Genomic DNA, 26,254 nt, shown 5'->3' with positions numbered 1-26,254 from the left:
TCAAACTCTTGTTTGAGTCTTCTCTTTATTGATCACGTCCTCTGTTGCCTCCACCTCTTACAGTCTCACTATTACCTGATTGTTTGTCATCGTCCTCTAATGTTCCGGTTTCTTTGTCCACGAATTTGTATGCACTCTTCATTATCACAAATATTATTCACAGGATTTTATTAAAGATCTAGACCGATTTGTGTATTTGATATTTTACAATCCAAGTTGGAGGAAGGCACCCGATCTACGTTAAGGGCAATAACTCCTTAAGAAGTCATCCAATGGTTTTGGTCATATACGCATTTTTGTAGATCTTGTATTGCTAATTTCTTTTCCATTTACAGTTTCTACTAATCAGTAAATGATCTATAAAAAGTTTTTGCGATAATCATGATAATAGGTGAAAACATGAAAATTAGTGAAAATCCATCATTTAAGCACAACATTTCCTTTAAGGAGTTTTTGATAATTTTGGCAAAAACAGGGGGTAGGTAGATCTTTCTGATCATTTTTGACTTTGTCAGACTTCTCTATTTATTATGGTTTTCAAGATACAAGACATGTAATGCATTTTACTCTCATGTTCTATTTCTAGCCAAGACAGCCATGTTTGTTGATTGTCAGGAATAAAAAAACAAATTATAAAAGATAAGCTAAGGATCATTCAGCCTAAGTTAGGTTGAAATTGATCTTGTAGTTTCAGAGGAAAATATTTTTGACAAAGTTTATGACGACAGACGGATGCCAAGTGGTGGTAATAGCTCACATGTCTGATAGGTACAGGAGAGCTAAAAAGTTGATAAATAAATGAGCATATTTAATACAGAAAAACATTCATGTTTTTATAAATGTTAAAGAATGCAAAATGTGTTCCAATAAAATTGTAATACATATTTTTAATAACAAATATAAATATTAATCAAAGAATGTGTCATCCTTTTAACTGACCACAGATGACATTAAGTTTTGAAAGGTAACAGGCTGAAATAATGAATATGTGTAAATTAATCATCAAATCATAAACTAATGATACATATTTGTGAACACACAGAAATACTCTATAACAGATTGAGAAATAACCAAATTGCATATGATTTAAAAAAAAAATACTTTTACATATAAAAAGAAAATACAGTTAATTTCTAGAAGTAAATCAATCAAAATAACGCTATAAAAATTTGGGGCATCCTCATGCTTTTCAGGATTTACCTTAATCAGAAACAATCTGATCAAAACATTTGAAAGCGAAGGATGTATAAATACTTGAATATGTGAGGAGATATGCCATAAAAAAACAGCAAAATTTATCAGAGGTCAACTTTACCTGAAAGAATTGGTACCTTAGTTACTAAATAATTTTTGAATTTTTATCAACAGATAATTTAAGAAATGTATGTTAAAAAAACATGTCAGTATGAAGCATAAGGTTGGGAAAATGACAGAGAAACCCTTGAAAGGATATAAAACAAACCATTATAAATTAAATTTTTGTACAAAATTATACTACACATGGCTTTTTCCATATCTGCCAGGGTATCACCCCGAGACCCCCATATCAGCCTGGGACGTAGTCGTTGGACAAAAGTGAGTTCCCACTCAAAAAAAAGTCCTGTCATTTCAACTAAAATCAATGTTTTTAAAAAAATTATTACCAAGTAACTCTATGAGCGATTTTTATAAAATAGATACCATAAGATGCAGAAATGTCGTAAGTAAAATAAACAATTAAACTGAAGACATTTCTGCATCTTTTGGTATCTATTTTATAAAAATTGCTCATAGATTTACTTGGTAAAATTTTTTTAAAAAATGTTGATTTTGGTTGAAATGATAGGACATTTTTTGAATGGGAACATACTTTTGTCCTATTACTGTATATAATCAGAAATACATGTGATAGGCTAAAATATTCATGATGAAAAGAATAGCTGCCATGATGATACACAATACATGATACAATTAAATGTGATAAAAATCTGGAATAAATATGAATGATATACATGATATATACCTTGATTTATATGCAACTGCTATATATTACAACATTTCTACTTCTTTTTGACTTTTAATTTGAAGTACTGAAAATATACCCACAAAAAAGATTACTATTTAAGTACAGCACAATTACTGTACTACAACATTTTCTTGAAAAAAACGAAGACCTAACTGGATCCTATTTGTAATTTAAGAGAAGATTTTTTTATGGATAAAAGTTAAGGATGTCAAAAAAGAATTAAGAACATTCAAACGTCATAAACAAGGAAGCTAAAACTTACTAATAATATTCTTAAACTTACAAATTAACTTTTAAATTCATCCAGTACACCAAATAAGACCATTTAAATAGTCCATATCTCTCAATCACTTATGGCACAAAATGGCAATAAATATCTACTTAATCATAAAACACCAAAAAGGTCACAATTTATTTAGTAATGGGTTTATTTCAAAAGTCTTTTTGAGAAATACATCAGTTTTTTTCATAAAAGTAAATAATATTCTCGTAAGTAAGCCCATTATGGACATTTTGTCAAAATATGATGATTTTGTGCAATTTTCAGACCTACAATCCAAAATGTGTTGTGATCAAAATATTCCATTTTGATACAGAATTCATCAATATAAAAACTTTTTGGATCGTGGATGGCGGCAAAGTTTAATCATGCCAATAACAATTATAATCATAGCAAAAAAGTACCAAAACTGACCTTAAGATACAAATAATGTTGAATTAAGGGGTCATAGCTTCATAAATTGTGAAGGAAAGTGCCAGAAAAATATATTTTTGGCTTAATAGTATTATAACAAGTATTTCTATGTGAAATTTGTAATTTTTGGCCGAATTTAAAAAACATAAAAAATTTAAGTCCAATTTCAACCCTTCGTGAACCTTCTTTATTTCAAAATGTATGCTAAAAAGCATTTTTTGTTTTCATTTATCTATCTGTAATCTTAAATCTGCCAAATAAGGCAGTTCCCAAACATTGTGCTTATAAGGAGCACATCTATCAGATTATCTATTAAGACATTATATGAAAAAATGCACAAATTAATTTTCAAAGTGATTGACGCCTTGCATTTTATCAGTCTTTTGTAATTTTCAATTGCCCTAGATCTAAGGAACCTATTATGGGACTATTAAAAAAGTACTTTTTATTCATTATATAAAGGCCAAATAAAATATTGTGTGTGGTTCTGGTTTCCATACCTACTCTAATTTTGAGCCCTTACCTTAAACATTGTCTGGCCATTTTTAAGTAAGCACTGATAAAATCACAATGTGTCCTCAGTTTATTCTATATAAAAAGTATCAAAATACAAAATAATCCACATCTTCTAACCCTATTTTTTAAACATTGTAACCTGAACTGCATATATTATTTTATTTGGCAAAAAGACTGTTTAAAAGTAATTTGTTCAAAAAATTGTTCCCATGGTATTCAAACTATTTCCACATGTTCTGAAAAGAACACTGAAAGGTATTTGCTAAATAAGTGTCAATTTTGCATTTATCTCATTTTGTTTACATTTTACTGGTAATTTGTTTTACCCCAAGATGGTACTCAGAATAAAATCATGTGGGACTACTTAGATAAATCAGGGTTGGAAATAATTTCTTTTTGAAAGCTTATCCATTTAGGTTTTGAAATTTAGGAAAATTGAATCCACATTTAACAAAGTGTAGAAAATATATTCATAGAAAAAACTAAGGAGCCATTCACAATTTACCTTTCCCATTAAGTTATATTTATTATCTCCCTTTTTACATCAATGATTTAGTAATTATAACAGAAAAAAACTCATTTATATTACAAGTTTACAATAAATTCCTCTTAGTTAACAGAGCAATAATTTACTGGTCAACAAAACAATGCTTAAAACCAATTACTTATAAAATGTTATTATGGCAAAAAGTTTTCAAGTCCAAGTCAAATTTTTTTGAATTAGTGTTTCTTATAAGTAGGAGTTCAAAATTGTTCCAAAGACACAAAACAGACATTCAATCACTGGATTTTGATGGTAGGAACAAGTTTCATTACACTGAACTTGCTTCATACTAACAATATTTTACAAGCAATGAGCTATAATATTTTTCAAGTTGATCAGTTTGTAGAGATGAATTCAAACTTAAAATTTTTAGCAAATTGGTATTGAAAAGCCTTTTAAAAAGCAGTGTAAAAAATAATTTTACTTTTTATTACTCAGCCTTACAAAAGATTCTAGCAGAATATCTCGATCTTTTTATCAGCATGTCCCTAGGTTTAGAGCTATATATATAGCTTTTATGGCTTCCATTCACATGTTAGTTCTCAGTTCTGCTTACCATGCAATACCAGTAAAGTTAAGGTAATCTACAATAGAAAAAGCTGTCAGGTATCAATCTTTAAAAAGAAAATTAATTTAATTTGATACAGACATTGAATTATTGAAATTTGGTGTTATCAATCTAAGACAAGAGGATGTCAAAAGGAGAGCAAACTGTTTTTTTATTACATTTATTAGTATCTAGTATCTGCAATTAAGGGCCATAACTCCTGAATGGTAAAAGCGATATTTGTCAATATCAAATTTGATCTTCATTTTTTCATCCGTAAAAAAAGTATTAAAATTTGAAAGGCATTGGTAGAAAGGATCTCAATTAGTTCACGTAGTTGCACATTTTAAATAGAATTTAATACTTGTATATAAAATTTATAAATTTATAAAATCCTATCACACAAAGATGTTTCTCAGAATTGACAGAAACTATGTTTTTACCTTATTTTTTATTTTTGACACCTGGAATCAAATTTGGAATAGCTTAATATATCTACATCTCAAAGGAGTAGGTTCAGTAAGACACCTTTTTGGACTCAAAATATAGCAGTTTTAGAAAATTGTGAAAATGTAATCGTTTAGATATTTATTGCAAAGTAGAATGCTTCTGCTACATAAATATGGGCTGTTTTTGACAAAACAATGCACATATATCGAGTACTAGCACCATTAAGTCATGCTAAATTACTGAAATCTTCACAATTGTAGCATTTTAGTTAAATTTTAGACGGTTTCCGTCTGAAATGAAAGTGGCCGCATTCGTGTTCATTCATAATATTGAAATGTAAGTTGTATTTGATGATAATACATAATATATATAAAGGTTGAGGATGAACACGGATGCGGCCACTTTCATTTTTGACAAAAAACCATCTGAAAAGTGACGATTTTTGGCATATTTGATAGATTTTTCATATCTAAGCTTGAATCGGGGCGTTTTAAATTACTTATTAAGTTAAAATCTTCCCCATTAACTAATTGAATCAATTGAAATAGACACTTAAGTGTTTAGAAAGTGTCTAAAATCTTTCGTTAGATGAACTTGAAAATTGAGGCCGAAATCAGCCCTTACCGGACCAACTCCTTTCATTGAAATACCACAATTTTTTTACTTGGACACCTGAAATCAATTTGGAATATATATCTTATTATAAAGAGCAGTTGTGCCAAGAGCGCATGATACACCCTTATTGTGCAGATTGAAAGTTTGAAAAAATAAAATCGGATATTCAGAAGGCATTAATATGACTATTTAAAGTCCCATAACTCAGGAATGACAAACCAGAAAATTTTCTCACTTATGAAAAGGGTTTAAATCCCACTGATTTAGAATAAAAAGGAAAGATTAGTATTTAATTCTGATAGAAAATTAAATAATGCTTCATCTCTTAAAAAAAATTTGGCAATGCGTTATTTATTATTATGTAATTGTGGTATTTATTTAATAATTTTATTTTTTCAATTAGTTTGGAAAAAAACAACAGTACTTGATACAGCAATGCAAAGCAAGCTTACTTATTTCCATAAGAATGATAAAGAAACCAGTTAATTAGTATCATAATGTGATATATTATCACAACAACTTAGGATTCCAATTTAACAGCAATTTGTTTTTATAGCAATTAATGTGGTAACTATGTAAAATTAAATGCTAATGAGTGAAAGATCTGAGTAAGACTTGATTGTTCAGATAGTAATTTAATAATGGCTGACAAATATACAATTGGTATCGCTGTAGCGACGTTACGTAATAAGTAAATGTCCCGAAGGTTTGTGCGTGACGTTCCCGGAATAATCGCAGATATTACATTCCTCCTTAACTTTGAATTAGAAAATGACTTTATAAATGTAAATTAAAATGTGTAAAATAAAGTTTATTTATATTAATTAAATTATCACAGTCTCTGTATTGTTCACTAATGTGTTTGTAATAAATAAAATATAGATGTTCACTTTCTCAATTTGTATAAATTATAATAGTCTCTTTAATGTTCACTAAATTGTATCGGTCTCCTGGTTCTTCCGCTTTATGTTTCAGTCCTGGTTTCCTGACTTTTGTCTCTGTTTTCCAAAGTTCTCTTTATCCGCCCCCTCCCGCACCTGTCTTGCGGGGGGCCCATAATTTTGTATGTCCACTGCCCCCTCCCGCGCATGTCTTGCGGGGGGCCCATTTTCTTCATCTTCCTGTTTCTGTTTTCAGCATACCCTTTGATTTTCTCCTTGCATTGTCTGTCTCTTTCATTTATCTCCTCATATAAGTTTGAGTGATATCTTCTATTAATCTCCTGCTTAGCTGTTTTAGTGTTTTTCTTTTTTAACTTTGTTATTTGCTGTGTTTTGTTGATGGGTTTTCTAAATAAGTTCACTTCTTTATTTGCTATTTGGCGTCCTGGTGTGACTTGGTAGTGTTTAAATCCCTTATCAATAGCAAGTTGAAAGGTGGTCTATTGTCTGGTATTCTCAACTGGTTTTTCTTTACAAAAGAACCATCAGTTCTAATCTGTATCATCCCTAGCTCAATCAGAGTGGATTTGCTTAGTAAGGGTGGAGAATTGATTTTTCCTTTTACCACAATGAATTTTGTCTCTGTGCCACATGTTTTGTTTCTTATGATAGTTTTAAATTCTCCCTTGATTGGTAATGAATTTTGCAGTGTGCTCAACTTGGTTTTACTCTTTTCTAATACTGGATTCCCATCCTCGTCGCCATTGAAAGATCTGAGTAAGACTTGATTGTTCAGATAGTAATTTAATAATGGCTGACAAATATACAATTGGCATCGCTGTAGCGATGTTACGTAATAAGTAAATGTCCCGAAGGTTTGTGCGTGACGTTCCCGGAATAATCGCAGATATTACAATGAGCAATCAGTATAAAACAAAATGAGTCTTTCAAATTAGAATCAAAGAGGATGTCCATTATTGCAGATTCAGATTCAATAGTTTATTAAAGTCTCACCACATACAACATGATTAAAACAAGATACAATTATAAAATTAATTATACAGTAAACATAGTTAAAACAGTTAAATACATGTATGTGCCATTCTTAAAAGAATTATGAGAGACTATTAAAATACAAATAATACTTATTCATTTTATAAAATACTACAAATACAGTAGTTAATGATATAAAATACTGTTTCTCCTTGCTAAAATGTTATTGCAGGTTTTGGCAACAATATTACAAATATTGGTATTTTTAAACATATATATAAATTTTTTCTTCATCAGACAAGTTTAAAAACATATCATTATGACACAATATATCAATAAAAAGAGCATGTCTTAGATCTTCATACAAGGGACAATTTAAAAGCACATGTTTTTCATCCTCTAAAATATTACAGTTAAAACAGACTCTTTCGTCTAGATTTTTTCTTTCATATCGACCAGTTTCAATTTTTAATGGTGCTACACCACATCTAAACTTTGAAAAAGCACTACGATGGCGCTGTGGCATTTTCTGTAGCAAATATTGCTCAGTGTTATAAGTATGTTTAAAAAGTTTATATGTTCTCAATTTACAACCGGTACTATATGAAAAAATTGCAATTACAATAAGCATATAAGGTGTTTTTATAAGTAAAGTAAGTAAAAGAATTCAAAGCGGGTTTGGTAGTTGTTAAAAATTGATTGGTAAGTATTGTTTATGTTTTGAAAACAATCAAATTTGAGTTTGCAGATCTAAATTCAGCTGGATATGACTTTTTTTCATAAGTAGGGCGAGTTGGTATGTCTTATCATACAGCGGGATTAAACTCCTATAATTAGTGAGGCCTAAATTCAACGATGTTTAAAGCCCATTCATTAGTGGGGGGAGTTTGGTAGGCCTTAATTTAGCTAGATTTAACTCTTTTTTCATAAGTGGGGCAAGTTGGTAGACCTAAATTCAGCAGGATTGAACTTTTTTTACTTAGTTGGGCGATTTGGCAGGCCTAAATTCAGCAGGGTTTCAACCCTTTTCATTAGTTGGGTGAATTTGCAGAGAGTGGAACTATTCAGTGATCGGGAAGGACGTGCGCCCTGCACCTATCGATCAGAAATGGCGCATATAGTGACTTATGTAAGCACCCACGTGGCGCACGATATTTTTTACTTCGTTTCGAAACGTTTAAATATCATCAAAATGGATGAACGATCGTATTCCGTGTCGCCATGTGTGTGTACACAACTGTGTAATGTTCCTCCAATGATAGGAGCACCTATATATTTCTTGGACGTCTCGGGTGTTTTTATATGGTAATAATAGAGCCATGCAGTATAACTGATTACCCAAAAAACGTAATTAACCATCATTTATGATATGATTTTTCATAAACAACTTTAAATTTGTGAAATTTAGCTAGTACAGATGAGATTTATTTCTAATTATAATCTTTTAAATTAGTTAAGCTTGCTATTATTTCGATTAAAAAAAACAAAAGCTTTTTTATGAATATATTTTTTTGTCTCTATAAAACGAGCTTAACTGTCCTTGTTACTTTTTGGTCTTTGGCTCGTTTGGACATTTTATAAACATGCCTTCAACGAATTGTTGTTTTGTTCTATCATTTAATGATACTCTCTACTGTTATTGTTGTCATTGTGATGAAGTAATATTAATACAAGAAGTGCAAAGGATATGCCAGAAACGTCCTCTAATACGGAACGTTGGAATAAGTATGGTATCGACGAAGATTTCAAATTGCTGGACAAATGGCAACAAAGTGACAATCTCAAGTCAATACCTCATAAACAATATTCCTCTGATATTTGTTTTATTTATTTTATTTGGTTCACCTATTCTTTAAATATTTCCTTTTAATTGCAAGCCAAAAAGAAATGTTTTTAAAAATCTGGTTAAAATAATAAAATCCCTGAAAGAAGTTGCAAACACTTGAAAACTGAATTGTTATTTACCTCTTAAAAATCAAGCCAACTCCATGTTGTTGAGTCTCAGAAACTCTTCTATTAAAACTCTTCGAGATCTTTCCTGCAGGATATTTCTTGCATGGGTATAATAGATAGTAGCTTTATCATTATCATCCAGTATTTTGTTATTCCTTAACTTCTGATAGTGTTTCCATGTCATATCTAACACAGTCAAGTAAACCTAAATGTAAAGACTATCAGTTAATGACTTTTACCTTTAAAAACAAATGTCATGCAAATTCATGATGAGAACATGTAAATATGGTACGAGTGTTGAGGACAAGTCAGACTATGATCAGACAACCAAAGGGCAAAAACTCCTTAAGGGGTCAATTGACACTTTTGATCATTTGACTTATTTGTCAATCTTACTTTACTGAACATTTTAACTGTTTACAGTTTATCTTTATATGTAATAATATTAAAGATGATAACCCAAACTGCAAAATTTCATTTAAATTATCAATTCAGGGGAAATAACCTAAAAATTAGTTATTCAATTTGGCTGAAAATTCAGGGCAGGTAGATCTTGTCATTAGAACACTTTAACTCATTGTCAGATTTGCTCAAATACCTTGGTTTAAATATATAAGCCAAAAACCACATTTTACTGCTATGTTCTATTTTTAGCCAAGGTGGCCTTTTTTTATGAAACATAATATAAAACACAAACTCTACACTAGATACCCTAAAGATCATTCAGCGTAAGCTAAGCTGACATTGCTTCAGTAGTTTTAGAGGAGAAATTTTTTAAAAGTTGCCTTTAAAGAACTCCTTAATGGGTCAATTGACAATTTTGGACATTTTGACTTATTTGTAGATCTTACTTTGCTGAACATTTTTACTGTTTACAATTTATCTTTATCTATGATAATATTCAAGATAATAACCAAAAACTGCAAAATATCATTAAAATTATCAATTTAGGGCCAATAACCCAAAAATCAAATGTCTGAATCCTAATGAACACTTTTAAATTTGTCAGATTAGCTCTATTAAAATACTTTAGTTTTTCACATAGCCAAAAACAGCATTTTACCCCTATGTTCTATTTTTATCCATGGTGGCCATTTTTTTGAAGAATCAGAAAATAGAACACAAAGTTTATACTAGATACCCTAAGGATCTTTCAGCTTAAGTTTGGTTGAAATTGGTTAAGATGTTTCAGAGGAGAAGATGTTTGAAATCGTTTACACCAGATGGACGGCGAGGACAGACGCCAAGTTATGGCAAAAGCTCACATTTCCTTTTAGGAAAGGTGAAACACACAAAAATCTGTAGGACTTACAAGAATGAAATCTTTTCAAGTCTTGACAACTTACAGTCATCAAAACTTTTAAGAACTCTGAATAAGTGTGTAGAAAGATTTGAAGCAGTCAACATGGTAAAAGTAGACTGAACTGGTAACTAAATCATCTGATTTACTTTATTACTTACATATGTACCATTAACAATCATGCCTAGCATATTTATTTTTCTATCTTCTTCATAATAATTTGCCTCCTTATTGATAAATTCTCTGTGCAGATCTAATAATAGCTCCCCAGCATGCTGTCCAAGCACAGAGTCACGTAAATCCAACTCTATTGTATCACTGTTCTCTGCTGAACTATATATATCTGTAGCTGATCCTCTAGGACTGCCTTTATATTTCTTTTTTGGTGGTTCATTACTGTCAAAATCGTCATCTCTGGGCTTTACCTAATAAAAAAGTGAACGAAAAGGTTCAAATATTCTTGCATCAATCATTTATTATACTTTTTCTGTGAATGATCAATAATGCTATATCCAGAAACAAGACATCTAAATTGATCAGCAATGGCCCCAAATAAGCAAGCAGCCTAACATGATAAAATTTCAATTTCATGATTAAGTAAAAAGAAGAAAAAAATTTGAAGAAAGATATGTTTTAGCTAGCCCTTGTCATTTTCGGCATTTACAAAACTATTTTCAAAATGACAATCGTATTTCTGATGTATTTCTGATCAATTTCATTGCTTAAATTTGTAAAAGTAAAAAAATAATTTGTATGAGTTTGTATAAAAATCCAGTTTAACCTGAAAAAATGTTTATGACCAGGTTACGGTCAGTCAGCATTTCATCTTTGATAAATTTTTCATACAACCACAAATTAGTTTCATGATGAAAACAAAATTTACAGAAAGACGAAGACTGTAATTTTAAAACTCATTAGAAGACACGGTGACCTTTTTACTTGAAATCTCTCAATTTTTTTTCAAATCTGATGTGTTTTGTCTAGGCTGTCTGAACATCTACATCTTGCTGTTTACAAAAGGATGGCCATTGAATTCATAGCTTCTGTCATATCTGTGTATAAGCCTCCAAATGTAGGAACGACACCCACTACAGGAATTATGATCCAAGTAAGATAACTCAAGCTCACCTGTCAATTTTGCATAAAATTGATATAATTTAGTGAGAAAATTAAAGTTAACAGACAAAAAAACGACAAAAACAACAGAGGGCATTCAGGTAAAGTTTGGTAATATTTGGCCCAATAGTTTCAGAGCAGAAGATTTAAAAAAAGTTTAGGACAACAATGGACGCCAAATGATGGCAAAAGCTCACATGGCCTTTTAGTCCAGGTGAGCTAAAAAGCAAGACCTCACTTACCAGGATGCTACCCAATATTTCTGGAAAATTCCCATTTTGTCAAGAACCCTTCACATCTACATACCGTAACAAGTATTTGTGCATAATTTCATCCTTTTTCAAAGTAAGACAACAAAATTTCTTCCATCTAATCCTAAGGTAAAATGGCTGAGTCAACCCTTATAAATTTGATTTATTTTGCAAAGCCAAGACAAATGCACATATACATACCCTAATAAGTAATCTTGCCAAGTGTCATCCATTTTCAATGAATCTATAATACTAAAATTACGAGGTCCAATTTGTCAGCCGTCATCACGTAAAAACGATGAATCACAGAATTCAACTTTATATATAACTAATATAGTACAAAGGTGTAGATTAAAAATTACACCACTCCAGGCCCTTTTGTTTTCCAAGTAATTAATTTTGCCAATAATTAAGAAGTTCCGGGTCGAGTCCGCTACCGATACCAATAGTATATTCACCTGTTACCTATTACCTTATCTGTACGTTCCGCATCTGACAGGCGCACCACCAAACGTTGTTTTCAGGATTAATATGCTATATACACGGGTCATAACCACAGGATTGGCACTACTAAATTGTCAAATTGTTACCTATTGTAGTATTTTAATCAGTAAGACTTTGTAAGATAACAATACGAATACTAAAAATCTGGACTAAAAATAAGGCGTATAGGTACAGTTTTCAATTTGTTAGTGGGCATGACGTAAAACAGTGAAGCAAAGAATTCAACTTTATTTATAACTTATATAGGACAATGCTGTTGATTAAACAAGAGTGCACACGCTGAAATGTCTCGCCTTCTTTACTAATTATTGATATTATGTTGATAGTCCTAAGTATAAAACTTTATTAAAAACTGTCACATAAACTTAGCATTAACCAAGATAACTAAACAAAGACCAATGAACCATGAAAATGAGGTCAAGGTCAGATGAACCATGCCAGGCAGACATGTACAGCTAACAATGCTTCCATACAACAAATATAGTTGACCTATTACTTATAGTTTAAGAAAAATAGACCAAAACACAAAAACCTAACACTGAGCAATGAACCGTGAAAATGAGGTCGAGGTCAAATAAAACCTGCGGGACTGACATATAGATCATAAAATATTTCCATACACCAAATATAGTTGACCTATGGCATATAGTATTAGATAAAAAGACCAAAACTCAAAAACTTAACTTTGACCACTCAACCAGGAAAATGAGCTCAAGGTCAGATGACATCTGCCCGCTAGACATGTACATCTTAAAATCATTCCATACAACAAATATAGTAGATCTATTGCATAAAGTATGAGAAAAACAGACCAAAACACAAAAACTTAACTATAACCACTGAACCATGAAAATGAGGTCAAGGTCAGATGACACCTGCCAGTTGGACATGTACACCTTACAGTCCTTCCATACACCGAATATACTAGACCTATTGCTTATAGTATCTGAGATATGGACTTGACCACCAAAACTTAACCTTGTTCACTGATCCATGAAATGAGGTCAAGGTCAAGTGAAAACTGTCTGACGGGCATGAGGACCTTGCAAGGTACGCATATACCAAATATAATTATCCTATTACTTATGATAAGAGAGAATTCAACATTACAAAAAATCTGAACTTTTTTTTCAAGTGGTCACTGAACCATGAACAGTCTTCACGACGAGTGGCAGCCCAGGCAGCCCAGGCTGGTAAAATTGCTCTCGGGCCTGTAAAAATCAGACCTACAGGCCAACAGAATCTAACTAAAAATTTTCAAAAATTGAGCTGCGGGCCTGTAGATTTAGCAGTTCAGCGTGAAGACTGCATGAAAATGAGGTCAAGGACATTTGACATGTGACTGACGGAAACTTCGTAACATGAGGCATCTATATACAAAGTATGAAGCATCCAGGTCTTCCACCCTCTAAAATATAAAGCTTTTAAAAAGTTAGCTAACGCCGCCGCCGTAGCCGCCGTAGCCGCCGCCGCCGGATCACTATCCCTATGTCGAGCTTTCTGCAACAAAAGTTGCAGGCTCGACAAAAATACTCCATTCCAGGAACTTTTGTTTTCCAAATAATTGATATTATTGTTTCAGTTCGACGGGTTCAAACAGAAAGACTTGAAAGCAGAGAAAAACTGTGTATCTTATAATCGGCATGACTTTATCAGATGACAATACTAATACTAAAATAAGGCTTGCGCATAGTTATATACTTTAATTCAGTCACAGACCCGTGATATCACGGGTGTGTTCTAGTGTTGTATAAGATAGTGTGATGAAAATTGTTTGTGACAAATTGAGGATGGAGGGACAGACGGACAGACAGTACAAAAACAATATGTTTCCTTACTGTTGTGGGGGAGACATAATAAACAAATGTTGTATGTTGTTGCTACTTTACCTCAGTAACTGATATCATTTCTCCTGTGTACTCATAATTAAATCCACACTTATACAGTCTCAGATCTGGTTCAGAAGTAACCTTTTCTATTCCATCTAAATTTTCCCAAACAGATTGATTAGCTTGATTACAAAATCTAAAAAAAACATAATCATAAAATTGTTAAAAGATTTTGTAATTCTACTACAAACCTTACATAATAATAATTTGACTGCTAAAAATCTTATATAAACTAGTACAATGTAGTATAAAAGTACAAATCATCTATCTGTAGAAAATGTAAATTTATGTAAATATGTACGTGATGTATGAATATATAACTGTTATAAAAAAAATATCTTGCTATAATTTAGTTGAACAAGCTCATTGATGTTTTTACACAAACTGCAAAGATTTAATTATAATATCATGTTTGCTGAACCCCTCAATTTTTTTTTTTTAAATCTGAAAACTCTGGCTATTGTGACTTACAAAATGACTTAATTGTAAATCTTGTTTTGCTGATCATAATTGCTTTTTACAGTTTTCTCTTATCTAGATCTGTAATTATTAATATTCAAGAAATCAGCCAAATATGTTTAAATTTTCATTCAAGGGTAGTAACTCCTAAAAGGATTCAACCGAATATTTCAATCATTTTAGCTTTTTATATATATCTTGTTTGGTTGTTTCTTTTTTGCTGCTGACTATTTCTCTCTAGCCACTGAGGGCGAAAAGGTGTTAACTTCAAGCTGATTAGTAAGAAAATTTAGTTCCTGCTTAAACATATTTATATCTGAAGCTTAGTAATGTATATTTTATTTCAACTATATATAAGTAAGATAACTCAAAATATCTTTTTAAAACTCTTTTTTAATTCAATTTTCAATTTAATTGATTGATTGATAGGTGTTTAATGTTGGCTATTTCAGCAGCCAGTTTTTATAGGTAGAGGAAGTCGGAGTGCCCAGAGAAAACCAGGGACCGTCAGTATGAAAACTGATAATCCTCGTCAAATAAGAAGATTGGAGTCGGATGCACCTGCCACGTGCGGAACTCAAACTCACAACCTTAGCATTGACAGGCTAGTGATACAGTAGTTGAACTACTTAAACCACACGGCCACCGAGGCCCCCATTTTCAATTTAAAGCAGAAATTCTACTTTGAAGACAGGAAACAATTTTTGACTAAACAACTAAATAAATATAAAATAATGGCATGTATTGACAACCAAATGGCACTTCTAAAAGTTTATCATTTCTCCCTAGTCTCTCCAAAAGGGATAAGTGACTCCCCTTTCCAAAATCATAGATTTGGCCCTACAATACAGCTTCTTGTAGTAAAAGGAAAAGGGTTAAACATGTTAAAGTGAACATAATTTCTACTTACTCTACCTCTAAGCAACATAGTTCTGCAAATTTACCAAAAAGCTGTTTTAACAATCCTCCAGGTACACCCAACCTTGATTTCTTCACCAGATTGTAACGTATTATATCATCTATAAATTTCTTAATGTGGTAAATAAACTTCTGCACATGAATTATAGGTGTCACTCTTTTAAAAGCTTTTTTTGAAATTCTGAAAATAAAAATCAACCTAAATTTTTACATGTTTAAAGGGACTAGACAAAGATGATGTCTTAATTAAAGATATAAATCAAGTAAATATTATTGTCAACAAGAACTGTGTCAGATGTTTTAGTACTAATTACAATGGCTGTGTCTGTAAGACCAATTGATGTCCCTGTAATAAATATAACTAAGTTTAACTGCATATGAATTTGTGGGAAATTGATGTAACTGAAAATTTGATAACATGTCATGCACAACTTCAATATATATGAGTTCGAATCCCGGCGAGGGAAGAAAATAAATTTGATTCCACAAATTTGCAGATTTAACATTGTTGTGCTGATGTTATGAATTTAAATGCCATAAAAGTTTCCGACCGGTAATGGCCAAATATGTGATACCATTTGTCAGGTATACTGCTTCTTTTCTGCAAGAAAATACTTCTCTCCCAGTAAATTCAACACATACATGTAGCAATTGTTACATTCAGAGCTGTATTATACAAATTGCCTTCAATGCACATATTTCATTTGTGGAATTTGAAGGGTTTTTTATTTTAATAACCACATGACCATGTCCAAGCAACCTTAAAAAAAACCTTGCCTTATTAATCCAACTATCATGGTTGACTACCTGGTTTGAGAAGATAAAAGTTAACTCCTTGACTTTCAACAAATTATAAGCAGATATTAGAAAACCGGTTTAGCTCTAAAGAAAGAATTATACCTTCATCAGAATGCACAGAAAAAAATTTGTACTCATAGACACAGTAAATCCTACCATTGCATAAGGCCACGGTTTTTTTATTTGTTGGTTTACGGATCCGCCGACCCGATTTTGCCGATTTTCAGAATAAAAATAAAATTGACTTTCATGCTTTTTTATTCCCGCCGACCCTTATAAATGCATTATCCCTGAAAAATAATTAAATTTTTCTTTTATTATGAAATGAAATGCATTAATCATTAACAAAGTTGATAACACTTTCTGTTGTGAAAAATAAAACTTCCAATTTACGTTTCTAAAAATAGACAAATCAATTATAACTGACCTTGAAATGTCTTTTGCGCAAATAATTTTGCGGAACGAAACATGTGTTTAAAACCAATTACAACATAAGTTCGTTTCCCTTATTTGTCATCAGTCCGTAAGATGCATCATCTCAGAGAAATAGACTTGTCCAAATGTGGACAGGTGGAATACATCAATTAAAGTACTGAATATATACAAATCATTTGAAATTTTCTTGTTTCATAGATAACAAAAAATATCGATCATTGGGATAAAAACCGGATTGCATGACAACTGATTAACCCGATATTGTCGTTTTTCCATTGGACGAGTCTATTACGTTTTTCGACACGTGTGTTGAAACTTATTTTTGTACGACGTTTTTATATTTTTTTTCTTTATCAGTTTTTGTGCTTGAAGATCATTATTCACCAAGTTTTCTGGAATTGATTGAGAGCTACGCGAATCTGATTTTCTTGTTTGTGAAATGACGATTTAATTTTGTCTTTGTCCGTTCAACCCCCCTTTTTTACAGGAAATTATTAAACGATGTCATGCGATGTTCATGATCACTGATCAATAATATTTCATCGAACTTAATGTTAAGAAATGATGACAAAACAGCATATAAGACAAACATTTTGTTAGTAAGGTGAAATATATATTTATTTTGCATATTTTATCTGTTTTGAAAGATATTTTTTTTCTTTTTTTTTTCCGACCGACCGACCCGACTTTTTAATGCGAAAAATCCGTAAACCAACAAATTAAAAAACCGTGGCCTAAGGAAGTCTTTCAGACTCTGGTTAAACATTTCAAGTAAGTTGGCACTGAACTTGAATTACTGAAGAATGGGAACTTAAAAATAACACACATTTGTAGATAAACACTATCACAGACTGGTTGTTTTATTTTAAATCATCAACTTCAACTGAACTTATTTCTAATAATAATATCTTTGATAAATACATTGTACCTTAAATATGTTGAAGGTACATTTGTACATGCCATCTGACCTACATTTGTACATACACCAGCAACAGTGAATTTGGCCCTTTCTGCCATTTGACCAATCATACAACTTACTCTGATCTTGCTTTGTATGCTAGAAGCTTTACTACATGACTAACAACATCTTCACGCTGCATATTTGGCAAGTCATCTTCTTTTAAATGTTCCAGAAGACCAGTATTAGCTTCCTCTTTTATTCTACAAAATAAATGCTTAAACATAATATGCAACAAATGTAATATTGGCAGGAACTCAGTAAATGGACTAAAAGCGGGACACCGAGTTTTCATGGTAACCATGGTAACAATATTTTTCAACAATGTATTTTATTCTAGAAATATTCATTCCAGCAGAAGCTCTCATTAATTTGTTAGGGCTACACGATCACCTGGTTGCCAATGATGCATTATTGCCCTTTATGGCTAAAGAAATTTTAATCTCAGTATACGGTTCAGTGAATGGAAAATTCAAGAAAAAGTATTATCTGAAATCCGAATCAAAATAAATATAGAACTAAGTACATTTAAGACATGTAAGAGATGTGGTATGATTGCCTTTGAAACAACTATCCACCACAGACCAACGTAAATGTTAGCAACTATACATTGTAGGTCACCATATGGCCTTCAACAATGAGCATAACCCATTCTGCATAGCAAGTTATAAAGTGACAAAATGTAAAACAATTCAAACAAGAAAACCAAAGCTTTTAATGCTCTTTCAATGCAGTTTCAGATATTGATCATAAGTCTTAGTATTATCCTGTATTACTGATTGCAGGTTAAGAATGATTTGCTCGTATTATATTAAAGTGCACAGGAATACAGAGTACATTGTATTTAATATACATTTAAAGCAACCGAAGACCATGCCAATTAATCTGGGTTTTTTTCTTTTTTTTTTTCTTCTTTCTTTTCTTTTTACCAAGTTATCTGTATGTACATTTTTATAATATACATTTAGTTTACATGGTTTATGGAAGAATAAAGTGATACATGTAGGTATATAAAAAAATGTTTGCCCTAGTACATGTACCATTAAAATTAATATATCTTTCCAACAAATAGGACGAACAGACCCAGGAGGCATGGACCCTATGGGCCAAAATGTAATTAGAGCAAACAGGCCCGTCACCATTAAAAAGTGGGATGCAGAATACGCAAGTTGATAAAATAAAATTGGGAATCTAAATGGGGAATGACTGTCAAAGTGAAAAACAACCCAATCAAAGTGCACAAAAAAACCAGCCCAAGGCCACCAATGGATCTTCAGCACAGCAAGAAAATCCTGCACCGGGAGGCGGGCCTCAGCTGGCCCCTCAACAAAAATGTGTACTAGTTCAGTGAAAATGGATGTCACACTAAACTCTGAAACATATAAATGAACTAAAATTAAAACAAACATACAAGACTAACAAAGGCCAGAGGCTCCTGACTTTGGACAGGCTAAAAAATGTGGCGGGGTTAAACATGTTTTGTGAGATCTCAATCCTCCCTCTATACCTCTAGATCTGGCCAATGTAGAATAAACAAACACAGCAATATGCACAGTAAAACTCAGTTTAAAAGAAGTCCAAGAAAAGCATGTGTTCGACTTGTTGGACACTTTTTTTCGTTATTGAATATACATTTTATTTTTCAATCTAAATTTTTATTAGCATTTGCTGAAAAGTAATTATATATTAATGCAATTAATCGTCTATCTTGATCAATGCTTTCTCCTGTCAGGTGTGTTGATCTACCTGTACAACTGTAACAAGACCTGAAGTGACTAGCGACCATTTGCCGGATACCCCTCAGGGATTTATAAAGTAATCAGGAGGACCCATTGGATTATTACAATAGGGGTTATATATGCAATTAGCCCTATGATTAGGAAAATAAAAATTAGTATCAGGAATGTTGGACTACTGAGACTTTGGAATAAACAATGATAAAAGCAGACCTCTTCCTACTTACTCTTCTTCTTGAAGAATCTGCAGGTCATCTTGACTTAGTTTTTCAATAATCTTGTCGATTTCTTGGACTATCTCTTCAGGAAATCCAACAAAATCTTTTAAAACAAAATTGAAAGTTAGATATTCCATAACTATATTCACATATTCAGTTTGCTCCTTCGTGAGATTATTCAAAGTTTTATTAATGTGTGGTTGCAACCCGTCTAGTCCCTTCACATATTGCTTGGCAAAATGAATTCCAATCCTTGAAGCATGGTGCCGTTTCCAAGATGATACTCTTTGTGGTAAATGGGACCTCGGGAGACTAGATAACGATGACCGTCTCATTCGTTTTCTCCTTGATTCTGATGAATATCCTTCTTGATCTGTACTGCTTAGCTCGCCTTCTTTGAACGATTTCGATGTGTTTTCAGCCATCCCGGAGTGATGTGACTTTATACAAAGAAATTAAGAAGCGTGCAGTTCAAACGGTGGGAGAAACATTATCAATAACAAGGGAATATAAGAAAAGGGGAGGGAAATCAATTGTACCGGAGGAGCAGGAAATTTACGGAAACAAGTCAACGCGTCAACTCGTACCAATGTCAATTCGTACCACTGCAAAGTCGTACCTGTACAAACTCGTACCATCGTCAACTAGTCCATTTAAAAAAAATTAAAGTGTACAATATACAAATGTTTTCTGAATTGTTTTTGCAAAATCTTTTTTTTTTTTATCATTATGTCACCCGATCGACAAAGTCGGGTGACATATTGCTTTTCCTCTGTTTCTTTTTCCCTATTATTATTATTATGGCACCCTCAACGGAGTTGGGGTGACATATTGTTATTCTACGTTTCTTTTTATGGCACCCTCAACGGAGTTGGGGTGACATATTGTTATTGTTCGTTTCTTTTTTTCTTATTATTATGGCACCCTCAACGGAGTTGGGGTGACATATTGTTATTCTACGTTTCTTTTTTTTCTTATTTTTCTTCCACACATTTTTGTCCAGGCGATTTATTGAAATCCAATGGACCAATGTTGATGGAACTCTACTATAGTGAGGACCCCCAGATCAAGTTGTGCACGAAGCATGGAATGGTTTAAGATGGCTGCCGTTACCATGGAAACGGAACAAATGTGAAAAATTCCATTTTTTTGTTTTGGTGAACTATTTGGATACTATATAACTCAGAATCATTATATTTTAATACAATGTAGGTGCCCACAATATACAGGTGTTGGATGATTTTGGCACTCATTGGAATTACTATGTTGCCATGGAAACTACTCAAAAAAATTCAAAAATCTCAAAATGTTCCAAACTTAATAAAACTTCACAGTAACGATAAGCAACATTGGAAGATGTGGAATTTGGCGTTGGAATTTCCAAAATCGCTGTTGTTACCATGGAAACAATGCAAAAAGGTCAAAACTTTGAATTTTCACAGAACATTCTAGAACATCAATGCTTAATTTATTCTAGAGACATTAAATGGTATATGATTGTGGAGGGACAAAAAAGCAGCGGGGGTTTGATTTTGGAATATTCAAAATGGCCGCCGTTACCATGGAAACAGCAAAAAAACAAAAAAATTCAACATGCTTCAAATTTATTGAAACTTATAACAAATGTTGCTCAGCTAATGTAGACTTGACTTTTGAGTTTGGAATTTCCAAAATGGCCGCCGTTACCATGGCTACCGTTCACCTGGCAATAGGGGAAGGGTGCCATCCGCTATTGCTTGCAATCGCAAATCTAGTTATTATGTCACCCGATCGACAATGTCGGGTGACATATTGCTTTTCCTCTGTTTCTTTTTCTGTATTATTATTATTATTATTATACTTCCACCTATTTTGTCCGGTAGGTTTTTTTGAGTGAAATGGAACCAATCTTAATGATAGTTCACTATAAGGTGGAACAAAAAATTTCGGGGTGCAGGTGGGTCTAAGACCATAAAAAATGGCTGCCGTTTCCATGGAAACAGAATAATTGTGAAAAATTCCAGTTTTGGGTTTTGGTGAATAATTTGGAGATTCTTAAACTCAGAATCATCATATTTTGATACAATGTAGGTGCCAGCCATATACTGGTTTTGGATGATTTTGACATTCATTGGAACTACTATGTTGCCATGGAAACTGCACCAAAAATTTCAAAAATATCAAAATGCTCCAAATTTTTTGAAACTTCATGGTAACGATGAGCAACATTGGTAGATGTGGAATTTGGCGTTGGAATTTCCAAAATGTCTGCCGTTACCATGGAAACAGAGCATAAGTGTCAAAATGCTCTAAAAACTTCAGGGTTTGGTGAATAATTTTGATATGCTTGAACTTGAAATCAACAAATTTTTACACAATATAGTTATCCACTATATACAGATTTTGAATGATTTTGACAATCATTGGAACTACTCTGTTACCATGGATACAGGATCAAATATCTCAAAAATTTCAGAATGCTCCAAAATTGATGAAACTTAATATGATAGTTGACTGGCAAGTCTGGATGAGACTTTTGACTTTGGAATTTCCAAAATGGCCACCGTTGCCATGGAAACTGCAAAAAAGTAAAAATTTCTCAAAATGCTTTTAACTTAATGAAACTTGATATTATTGTTAACTGGCAAATACAGATGAGACTTTTGACTTTGAAATTTTTAAAATGGCTGCTGTTGCCATGGAAACAGCAGAAATGTGAATTTTTTTAAAATGCTCTGAATGTACTGAAAATTTACAGAAAGATGTATTGCCATGAATATATGTGCATTCACTGTTTGAAATGGCTGCCGGTTAGTGGCAATAGGGAAAGGGTGACATCCGCTATTGCTTGCAATGGCAATTCTAGTTATTATTATTCTTCCACCTATTTTGTCCGGCAGTTTTCTCGGAGCCAATGGAACCAATCTTAATGATAGTTAACTATAATGAGGAACATAAAATTCCGGGTTGCAGTAGGTCTTAAGACCATAAAAATGGCTGCCGTTACCATGGAAACGGAACAATTGTGAAAAATTCCAGTTTTTGGTTTTAATGAATTATTTGGAGTTGCTTTAACTTAGAATCATTATATTTTGATACAATGTAGGTGCCGGGCATATACTGGTTTTGGATGATTTTGGCAATCATTGGAACTATCATGTTGCCATGGAAACTACACCAAAAATTTCCAAAATATCAAAATGCTCCAAATTTAATAAAACTCCACAGTAACGATGAGCAACATTGGTAGATGTGCAATTTGGCGTTGGAATTTCAAAAATGTCTGCCGTTACCATGGAAACAAGTCAAAAATGGTGAAAATGCTTCAAAAACCTTAAAGTGGCATTTACTTTCTTAAAATGGTAGGTCAAATCCATTGAAACTTTGATGGTATGTTCCCTCCCATGTACCAATGTGGTATCTGCCATTAGAAATTTGGAATGGTATCTGTTACCATAGAAACCAGCCAAAATGTCAAAAATTTCAAAAATTTCAAAATGCTCCAAAATTGATGAAACTTACTATATTTGTTGACTGTCAAGTCTACATGAGACTTTTGAAGTTGGAATTTCCAAAATGGCCACCGTTGCCATGGAAACTGCAGAAATGTCAAATATTTTCAAAATGCTCCAAACTTAATGAAACTTAATATTATTATTAACTGGCATGTACAGATGAGACTTTTGACTTGGGAATTTTCAAAATGGCTGCCGTTGTCATGGAAACAGAAGAAATGTGAAACTTTTGACCATGCTCAAAATGTACTGAAAATTTACAGAAAGATATATCGCAATGCGTTGATCTGCATTTACTGTTAAATTGTTTTCAAATGGCTGCCGCTTAGAGGCAATGGGGGGAAGGGTGACATCCGCTATTGCTTGCAATGGCAATTCTAGTTATTATTATTATTTTTATTCTTCCACACTTTTTTGTCCATTCTATTTCTCGGAATTGGCTTGAACAATATTGATGGAACTATACCATAATGTAGACCACCACATTCTATAGTGCAGTGGGGTATGGCACCATCAAGATGGCTGCCGTTGCCATGGAAACGAAACAAATGTGAAAAAATTCTGTTTTTTGTTTTGGTGAACTGTTTGAATATGCTTTAACTCAGAATCATCATATTTTAATACAATGAAGGTGCCCACTATATACAGGTGTTGGATGATTTTGGCACTCATTGGACCTACTATGTTGCCATGGAAACTAAACCAAAAATTTCAAAAATATCAAAATGCTCCAAACTTTATGAAACTTCACAGTTACGATGAGCAACATTGAAAGATGTGGAATTTGGCGTTGGAATTTCCAAAATATCTGTAGATACCATGGAAACAATGCAAAAAGGTCAAAACTTTGAATTTTCACAGAACGTTCCAGAACATCAATGTTAAATGTAATCTAGAGACATTAAATGGTATATGATGGTATATATGATAATGGAGGGAAAACATTGCAGTGGAGGTTTGACTTTGGAATATTCAAAATGGCCGCCGTTACCATGGGAACAGCAAAAATTTCAAAAATTTCAAAGTTCTCCAAACTTAATGAAACTTTACAAAATTGGCAATTGGCATAAGTAGATGCACTCTATGATTTTGGAATTTTCAAAATGGCTGCCGCTCGCCTGGCAATGGGGGAAGGGTGCCATCCGCTATTGCTTGCAATGGCAAATCTAGTTTTTCTTATTTTTCTTCTTGCAACAAATTTTGTCCAGGGGATTTCTTGAAATCCAATGGACCAATGTCGATGGAACTCTACTATAATAAGGACCCCCACGTGCAGAGTTGCAGTAAGCATGGAATGGTTCAAGATGGCTACCGTTTCCATGGAAACTGAACAAATGTGAAAAAATCTAGTTTTTGGTTTTGGTGAACTGTTTGAATATGCTTACACTCAGAATCACCATATTTTAATACAATGTAGGTGCCCACTATATACAGGTGTTGGATGATTTTGGTACTCATTGGAACTACTATGTTGCCATGGAAACTACACCAAAAATTTCATAAATATCAAAATGCTCCAAACTTCATGAAACTTCACAGTAACGATGAGCAACATTGGAAGATGTGGCATTTGGCGTTGGAATATCCAAAATATCTGTAGTTACCATGGAAACAATGCAAAAAGGTCAAAACTTTGAATTTTCACAGAACATTCCAGAACATCAATGTTAAATTTACTCTAGAGACATTAAATGGTATATATGATTATGGAGGGAAAAAATTGCAGCGGGGACAATATATGGATAGTTCAAAATGGCCGCCGTTGTCATGGAAACTGGGGCCAAGTTTTGCATTGACCCTATGGAAAAATGCATAAAATCAGCATTTTCTCAGAGAGTAGGGAACCAAAGTAAATGAAACTGTATTGATATATAACATGACATGTGGCAATGAGATGTCTGCTTTTAGAATTTTGGAATTATCTACTGTAACCATGGTTGCAGCACAAATGTTCAAAATTTCAAAAAAAAATTAAGTGCTGCAAACTGGATGAAACTTTATAGGAATAGTAACTGGCATGTGCAGAGTTGCATTTTGAAGTTAGAATTTCCAAAATGGCCGCCGTAACCATGGAAACAGCAAAATTGTCCAAAATTTCAAAATGCTTCAAACTTAATGAAATTTAGCAAAAATGATAACTTGCAGGTGTAGATGCACTCTTTGACTTTGGAATTTTCAAAATGGCTGCCGCTCGCCTGGCAATGGGGGGACGAGGGTGCCATCCGTTATTGCTAGCAATTACAAATCTAGTTATTATTATTTTTCTTCCACCTAATTTTGTCCGGCAGTTTTTTTGGAGCCAAAGGAACCAATCTGAATGATGGTGCACTATAACAAGGAACCCTGACTTTCCAGTTGCAGTGCAACTTTGGAACTAAAAAATGGCTGCCATCACCATGGAAACGGGAAAATGGTGAAAAAATATTATTTTAGAGTTCAGCCAATTATTTGAGAATGGTTATGCTTAAAATCTTTAGATTTTGATACAATGTAGGTGCCCACTATACACTGGTTTTAGCAAGATTTTGGCAATCATTGGAACTGCTATGTTGCCATGGATACTACACCAAAAATTTCCAAAATATGGAAATGCTCCAAATTTAATGAAACTTCACAGTAACGATGAGCAACATTGGTACATGTGGAATTTGGCGTTGGAATTTCCAAAATGTCTGCCGTTTCCATGGAAACAATGCAAAAATGGTAAAAATGGTCCAAAAACACCTAAAAGTGGCATTTACTTTCTTAAAAGGGTAGGTCAAATCCATTGAAACTCTGGTGGTATGTTCCCTCCCATGTACCAATGTGGTTTCTGCCATTAGAAATTTGGAATGGTCTGTGTAACCATAGAAACCAGCCAAAATGTCAAAAATTTCAAAACTTTCAAAATGCTCAAAAAGTAATGAAACTTACTATAATTGTTGACCGTCAAGTCTGCATGAAACTTTTGAAGTTGGAATTTCCAAAATGGCTACCGTTG

The 26,254-nt window shown here is 32.7% G+C and overlaps 1 protein-coding gene across 1 annotated transcript; it reads right to left on the bottom strand.

Moving 5' to 3' along the window:
- Positions 1-1,810: 1,810 nt before the first annotated feature.
- Positions 1,811-20,457, bottom strand: LOC143079346 (uncharacterized). Its single transcript, XM_076254612.1, has 7 exons — positions 19,790-20,457; positions 17,907-18,029; positions 15,628-15,816; positions 14,259-14,394; positions 10,660-10,923; positions 9,211-9,403; positions 1,811-4,343 (listed from the first exon to the last, which is right to left on the bottom strand). The coding sequence occupies exons 1-6, from the start codon at positions 20,203-20,205 to the stop codon at positions 9,221-9,223; spliced, it is 1,311 nt and encodes a 436-aa protein (XP_076110727.1). The 5' UTR covers positions 20,206-20,457; the 3' UTR covers positions 1,811-4,343; positions 9,211-9,220.
- Positions 20,458-26,254: the final 5,797 nt, after the last annotated feature.

This window comes from Mytilus galloprovincialis, chromosome 6 (genome assembly GCF_965363235.1).
Source record: "Mytilus galloprovincialis chromosome 6, xbMytGall1.hap1.1, whole genome shotgun sequence".
NCBI classification, from domain to species: domain Eukaryota; kingdom Metazoa; phylum Mollusca; class Bivalvia; order Mytilida; family Mytilidae; genus Mytilus; species Mytilus galloprovincialis.
This window is presented reverse-complemented; position numbering and strand designations above follow the sequence as displayed.